We start from the raw sequence: 8,084 nt of genomic DNA, 5'->3' as shown, positions 1-8,084 counted from the left end.
GGGTACAGGCAGGGCACAGTCACACTGTGTGTGCATGGCTCTCTTCCCTCTCTCTGTCACGCTTTCTAAAGACTCTCATAAGAACCCACTGTTGGCACAGCCACATTCAGAAGTCAAACTTGGTAATTGATACTGTAATACCCTGGATTCCCTCATTAGCAGCTGCTAATGGCTGGTGTGTTAACCATTCAATTAGGGCTCTAATAGGCCCATTGTAAACTGCATCCATTCGAAGGGAACAGAAGAGCTGGGAGAGAAGACTGAAGCTGGCAGTGAAGATCCCTGACAACACCAGAGGCCTCCCACTGTCTCTGACTGGGGTGCCCTAGGTCTGGATTAAGCCAGAAGGCCTCTCCAGAAGGCCAGCCCAATGGCCAGATATTGGACTTCACAGAGAAAACAGTGGGCCTGGGATGGCCTCCAGCCAAAAATCTGGAGACTTTCTCTGCTACAAAAAGAGGCTCCCTAGGTCTGGACATCCTCTGGTGACTTACCCTCTCCCAAACCTGTACCTGTAAATTCTGCTTTTACCTCTACTCTACCCAGCAACCCAAACTCAAAGGAATATTCAGAGCATCTGATTCAGAGAGATTGCTAGTGCAGCCACCTCCTTCAGCATCTGCCCTAGAGTCCTGGCCCATTTCCATCTCTCCACCACCTTTTCCCTCCAAGATATTCTTTTTGGAGAAGAGACAGTTTGAGATATGGACCTTGCAGAGTTATTTAGTGGGGTGAGGGTGTTGCCAATGCTGACCTTACACAATTCAAGAGACCCCGGGGAAAGTTCTACATGTGGCCCCCTTCTTGTGGTTTATGGCTCTATCTCCAGAGAAATCTGACTTATTAGAAACAAATTCCTCACCAGCAAAACTGGGATATCACTGGTAGCAGGCATCCCTCACTAGAGGCCAGCATATATTTTCCAGGACTCACTGGAATAGAAGTAATTGCAAAGATTCTTAACCAGCCCCTTAGTTGGTCAGTGGAAATGCAGGGAGGTGAGATTTACTCAAAAAATTGGTTCTGCATCCACCTCAAGACCATCTGGCTGCTCTATGTGTCACGTTATTTCTTTTATCCTTTATTGTTTTAATTCTCACTTCTGAAAAAATATTCAGATAACGTATATGCAAATATTCCATAAAGCATAAAATATCCTCTCTCTTATCTACCTGCCTTTTCAGGTCCTGCCCCCAGAAACCTCCCACAAGCCTTGGAGCCTCCAGTCTCACATACAGACCTTGATCTGACCTTGGGATCCACATTGCAAAGCCAAACCCATTTTCACACACACACACACACACACACAAACACACACACACACACACACCAAAAAAACAGAAACCAGGGAACTTAATCATACCACTTGCTGCTCTCCAACATCTTTTCAAGCCCTGCCTGTCTTCTTACCTCTGTTGTCTTCTACAGCTAGTGGGAGGCAGCTTCTCTGGGGTGCTCTGTCAGACTCTGTCAGCATGATGCCTTAACTAGGCAATTTCTTATGCTTCCTAGGCCTAGATAACGTAGCCAGCAATCCTACCTGCTGGGCCAGGGCCAGGAAACAAACTGAAGACACTGTGGAAGGCTTTTCTGAGATCACCTAGAAGCCAGGGCAAAGAATCAACAGAGAAACCAGCTGACTCTAGTATTGACTGTGAGTAGCAGAAAGAACACCGAACTAAGAGCTCCAACTAGTTCTGCCAGTCAGCTTTGGTTAAATCCTGTCTCCCCTCTGGAGTCATCTACAAAGGGAGAAGATTATTCTGATCGTCGTTTTGTGAGTGCAACCAGAGGAACAGAGACCTCCCCGCCGCCACCCCGCCTTTTCTGATAGCCCCAGGATTTCAGGCCTGCCTGCTGCCTTCCTATGTGTGGATAGAAATAGTCTGTAGGGAGGCCTAAGGCTGGGAACACACCCTACAGAGTCTAATACCTGCTTTGCCTCACAAACCATGTTAAATTAGAAATAATGCATAATCAGGCTGTTTTATCCTACCCAGAAGCTAGCAGAAAGAATTTGGCAAAAGCTGTTAGGAGGTCATAGGAGAGAATCATGTTACTATTGTTCTCAGAGGCCTCAAGAGAAGGTGGTGTGTTCTAGAGTTAGTTGTAACTATGCAAATGTGGTAGGCAGATTTCTAAGCAGGCCCCCATGCCGTTAACCCTATGATGTCATTCCTATGATTATGCTATACTGCATGTCAAAAGGGATTTGCAGGTGTAATTAAGGTTACTAATCAGTTGACTTTGCAATAGGGAGATTGTCCAGATGGGTGTAACCTAACAAGCTATAGAGCTTTCTTTAGCTAGTGGCAGAAGGGGAAGTGAGAGATAAATAAGATATGAGAGGGATTTGATGAAAAAGAGGTTCTCTATTGGTAGCATGGAGGGAGTTATAGGGAATGACCTCAAGAGAGCAGTAACCAGAAGCCAGGAGTGACCAAGAGTCAATAACCAGCAAAAATCAGGAATTGCAGTCCTTCAACCACAAGGAACTGAACTGAACTCTGCTAACAACTTGAATAAGCTTGGAAGCAGATTCTTCCTGGAGCCTCCAGACTATAGCCTAGCTCAGCCAACACCTTGATTTCAGCCCTGTGAGACACTGAGCAAAGAACCCAGCATGAGCCCACCCAGACTACAGACATCTGAGATCATAATAAGTAGGTGTTATTTTAGCCATGATGTTTGTGGTAATTGTTAGGCTCCCTAAGTGTGGCTGCACTATCGCCAGGCCATTATGAACTCTGTGACCAACATGTACACCTCCAGAAGTGAACTCTGTGACTGGCACGTATACCTCCAGATAGCTCCCTGGAACAAAGAGGCCCAAAGCAACAAAAGAATGACCGCAAAGAAGAAAAACAGCAAGTTCCTGTTCCAGCCGGTTAACCAACCCTCCAAATCTATAACTACCAACCCCCAGCTGTAACCTTCTGTAACTTTCCACTTGCTACCCCAGCCTATAAAACCCCCTCTTCCTCATTCCTCAATGCTGACTCTCTTTTCGGACTCAGCCGGCTCACACCCAAGTGAATAAACAAGCCTTGTTGCTCACACTTAGCCTGCTTGGGTTGTCTTCTCAATTAAACGCGTGCTTAACAGTTATTTGTTACACAGAAATCAAAATGTTAATATAACAAGTAACTCTGACCCTTCTGCCATTCTGCCTTTGCTGGGCATCTTGAATCTGCAGCTGGTTCAAGGGCTGGTATCTCAAAAGAGGAAATCCAGTCGTGATGGTTAATCTTTTGTGTCAACTTGACTGGGCTAAGGGAAGCCCAGGTACCTGGTAAAACATTATTTCTAGGTGTGGCTGTGAGGGTGTTTCCAAGAGATTAGCATTTGAATCAATGTGCTTAGTAAAGAGATCATCCTCACCAATGTGGGTGGGCCTCATTCAATCCATTGCAGACTTGAATAGAACTAAAAGGAAGAGGAAGGGCAAATTTGTTGGCTGCGTGAGCTGGGATATTCATCTTTCTCCTGACCTTGGACATCAGAACTCCTGATTCTCAAGCCTTTGGGTTTGGACTGGAGGCACCAGCTTTCCTGGGCCTCCAGCTTGCAGATGGCATATCATGGAACTTCTTAGCCTCCAAATTCATGTGAGCCAATCCTTTATTATTTGTATGATTATGGTATATTCATTGTATTATATCTATCTAATCTCCTATTGGTTCTGTTTCTCTACAGAACTCTAATACACCAGTATAATGGAAAGATTCCTAAATTCAAAAGCCAGAAGGCTGGGTTCCTGTTCCCACCCTGCCTTTTACCTTCTGTGTGTTCCTGATGAAGACACTTCATGCTCCACTATTTACTCACCTCTGAAACGAAGGGCTGACCCAGATCAGTTGTTCTCTGACCTGCTTGGAGGGACTCAGAGGCTGTGGAGGTGAGTGGGAAACAGGCCAGGTTCCAGGCCCACACTTCAAAGAGACAAGGTCTGCTTTGGACTGTTTTACACACAGGGCTTCTGAGTTTTAGATTTCATTAGAAGTGTTTCTTCTGCCAAATGAAATTTGAAAACCACTGAGCTGGGTGATTATTAGGACCCATTCCAGCTGTCACATTCTTCCAGCATGAAGATCAAGTTCAGCAGTGCAGCAGCTGGAGCTGTGGAAAGAGGTGGTATGAGTTTGGGCTTGGCTTAGTGGACATGGTAGCCAAATCAGAGATCCCTTTCTCATTCAAGTCATCTGTTGCTACCTGTTTGCTCTGGAGGTCTGAACTTCTGGGAGATAAATGTTTAAACTGACAGACTTCAGTTCAAATAATGACTCCACATTCGTATCCTGATATTGGGTAAATAAATAAATCTCTTAAATTCCCAGAGCTGCAGGTTCCTAGCCTATAAAATGATGACATCACCTACTTTGCCCAGTTGTTGTATATACTAGGTAACATGGTCTAAACTGTGCCAATTGGAAGACCCAAAATGCAATGCCTTGAGAAGAGTAAAACGTTTTTTCTCTTTCATGTAAATAGTCTAGAACAGGCCAGGTGGTGGGCCTTCTACTCCAAGCATCCTTCAAGGAACCCAGGAGATGCTAGTTCTATTATTTTCAGCACGTTGCTCACAAGGTTACTGCAAGGTTGGTATTCCAGCCAAGCCGGAAGGTGGGGCGGAGGTGGGGTGGTATGGAGGAGCCTATGAGCCAAGTTTCATGGTCAGGTCTGAGAGTGGCTCACATCACTTCCACTCACATTCTGTTGGTGAGAGCTTAGCCATACAACCACACTGAGTTCCAAAAGAAGCCAGAAACTAGTCCCTGGCTGGATAATTCCCTCCCAGTTAAAATTCTATTGCTTTGGGTGTGCTGAAAAGTCTAGGGTGGTTTCCACCATATTACACATAGAAAAGTGCTTAACACCTAGGAGCCTCTGGCTCAGCATCTCCACATAGGCCCAGCTCTGCTGATTAAGTGTGTTTCCATGTGGGCATATGCGGAGGTGGCCAGCACTATTCCATATCCTCAGTTCAGGATTTTTCACAGCTGCTTTCAATCTACTTCTCCTAAATGACTCTCTTTGGCTACACCTCGTTTTCCTAGAGTGAATATTTCCATCAGCTGATGCCCTTCTCAGGCCTCAATCTCCCCTGGTTTGCAGACTGTGGCCTTCCTTGGCCTCTCTGGAATCTGGCCATTTGAATCCTATCAGCCCTGTTCTCCATCACCAAAGGACTCCGGGGGAACTGTGCCAAGCAGGCTGTCAGCCACAGGCAAGCTTTCTGAAAAAGACGTGCCAACTGCAGCCACAGAAAGTCCATTCCCTTGAATAACTTTGTTAATATTTGAAAATTAGTTCCCTTGCTCCTGATCATGCTACTGGGTATTTGGATATAAGAGCAAGGATGAGGGCAATAGAAAATTAAAATCATGTTGTACTCATATAAACTGCACAGATATGGAAGGGTAGGTCCTATTACCTATAATCCTGGAATTTTTAGACTCTCACTTTCATTGGACCAGAGTTGCCTTAGGGACAGTAAAAACACAAAATGCTGGGTATTGTTTTCATCAAGCAACTACTGATAGTGCACATTTAAATCAAAATTCTTCTAATCCCAAACTCAGTAAACAGATGCTGTGAGCTTAGTTCTGCCCCTCTGGCTTCAGATTTTACCCCACTGGATATGCCCAATTCTGAGATGACAAGAAGCTTCCAGCTTCCACATGGTTGCAATTTGGCTGTAGAACTGGCATGAAAGCACGTCACTGTGTCAGCACCTGGGCCACCAGATGAATAACCTATGAACAACAGCTTTGGACTAAAATATGAAGGGGTTGTTTTCCTTCGATCTCCCCCTACCTTCCTCAGAACCTGCTACAAGGAAAGATTTATAGACTCGAAAGCGTCAATGACTGATTAGACCCATATGATTGCTCCTGCTGTTTCTGATATTTTAAAAAATTGTCTTAAAAAGAGATAAAAATAAATAATCAATGGAAAAACTTTTGGCATGGGTGAGACATTTAGGGAAAGAAGTCATTTCAGCCTCCCCCAACACACACATGCACACACACATACAGCCTGTATCACACAATGGAGGTGAGGACCCACTCAATCTAGGCTCAGGACTGGCTCCATGGGACAGATGGGTGGGACAAGTCATCCTGCTGCAGTCAGGTAGCAGGGAGCACCGAGGACACTAAGATGACAGAGACAAAATAACTAGAGAAAAGATACAGGAGCTAGGGGGAGAGGGTTGAGGTTTGATGAAGCTCTCTCTTCCCAGTAGGGGAGAGTTGGAAGCCACAGATGTAGTTACAGCCCCTTGTTTTCCAGATGAGGAAACAGGTGCTGTGATGTTAAGAGCCCCCAGTAGTGGTCCATGTAGCCAGTGGCCTATGTCAGCTGGGCTCTTACTCTCATGTGAGAGGTGCCACCTTCAAATGTCTGAGACCCACTGACCTTCTTTGAACAATAGCAACTGAAAAGCACCATGAAAAGCCCATGCCTCTTTAGCGCCATTTTCATATTGATTTTCCGTCTTCCTCCACGCAGTCAAAGGGCAACATTTTCTCTGCAACTTCCCAATTTTGCCTGATGCAAATAAAATGTGCTGCTCTTGCCCTTCTCTCCTTTTCCCCTTAGTATTCTTGATTTTCCCCTAGATACTCAAGTAATGCCCAGGTCTCAGGAATGTATAATCTCTTGCTTATCTCTAGCAACAGATTTGGGAATGAGGAATCGTTCCCTGGAAGAGTCAGAGCGCTCGTAGACACATTCTGCTGGGTTGCACGAGCTCCTCCCCTGGGAAATCCACTAAGACTAGAGGAAAGAATTGCTTGGAGGATTCAGAGGCTGAAGAGTGGACAGACGGCTTTCATTGAGAAAAAGAAGCAGAAAATTGAGGAAGATGTGAGGCATCAATGCCAGCAGACGACATGTGACAGGTGCTAGCCACATGGATCACACTAAATTTCTGTCATTTATATAGATAAAAAAGAATTTCCAAAGAGCTCCTCCATAATTCAGCATTAACCAGCTTTAAATCATCACCTTTCTTTACCTTTTCAAAGCGCTTTTATCTAGCTAGCTTTCATTTTCAGAGTGGCCAATTCAGGTGAGGATTCTCAATCCTGTTCTGCAGCTGAGGAACTCATGCTCAAAAGGGCTAAGAGTTTATTCTCCTACATCCAAACACCTTGCTTTTCCAAATCTTGTGCTCACTTTACCTACACATTTTGATTTTTCCAGGATGATGACAAGTTAGACATGCAGACTCCTCAGGCTCATTCATAATCTGTATAGACATTACAGGTCATGCAAATTTAACAAAAGGCTAAAAGATGCCCGTTTGCACCCAACATGTTGGATAATGCCCCGGTAGAGTGGAAAATCAGTTTCCACAGCCTCGCTCTGTAGGTTTCCTCGGAATTGTAAAAGCATAGGACTCTGCCTCATATTTATTTCTATATGGCAATGAGGATATAAAGGAGTAGACCGAAAGGAGAAAGGAATTTTAAAAGCCATGGAAAGCTGCCCTAAATGTGGTTGGATATAGAGAGGAGAGTGCTGACGGCAAACAGCTGTGCCCTCTTTGCCTTTTTGCTGAGGAAGGGGATTTAAGCCAAAAGAACACACGTAAACGTGGATTTCTTAAAGTTCTCACTGTAGTTATTTAGCCTTGGGAGATGAGGAATTGTAAAGTAGATGCTGGCTTAAACAAATGATAAATCCTTGAGGTGAAGGGCACCCCATTTTCCCTGATGTGATTATTACACATAGCATTCCTGTATCAAAATATCCCATGTAACCCATAAATATATACACCTACCAGTATATTTCTGTGGCTAATCTGAAAGCCACCTGCACCCTTGTGAAGACACCCACAGGGACTTCTGCCTCCCCTCCTACCCTCTGGCTTCAAGAGCTCCCTGGGCTCTCCTGTTGCAGGAGGGAGAGGGAGAGCTTCTTTAGGTTCCTGGTAAGGATCTCTGAAGACAATTCCTTAGGCTTGGATAATTCCCAGACATTTGCTAAAAAGCAGCATCCTCCAAAGCTTTAATTTGGATCACAGGAAAATGATGCTCCCGCCTCAGATTCAAACAGTTTTATCTCACACTGCAAGC

General features: G+C 44.9%; 1 protein-coding gene across 1 annotated transcript; it reads left to right on the top strand.

Annotated features, from left to right (window-relative positions):
• The first annotated feature begins 3,716 nt into the window (after positions 1-3,716).
• On the top strand, positions 3,717-6,912 carry LOC100973871 (putative uncharacterized protein encoded by LINC01559). The gene is made up of 2 exons (XM_008969549.1): positions 3,717-3,898; positions 6,678-6,912. Exons 1-2 carry the CDS (start codon positions 3,717-3,719, stop codon positions 6,910-6,912), a joined length of 417 nt encoding a protein of 138 aa, XP_008967797.1.
• Positions 6,913-8,084: the final 1,172 nt, after the last annotated feature.

Source organism: Pan paniscus, chromosome 10, assembly GCF_029289425.2.
Source record: "Pan paniscus chromosome 10, NHGRI_mPanPan1-v2.0_pri, whole genome shotgun sequence".
NCBI lineage: Eukaryota > Metazoa > Chordata > Mammalia > Primates > Hominidae > Pan > Pan paniscus.
This window is presented reverse-complemented; position numbering and strand designations above follow the sequence as displayed.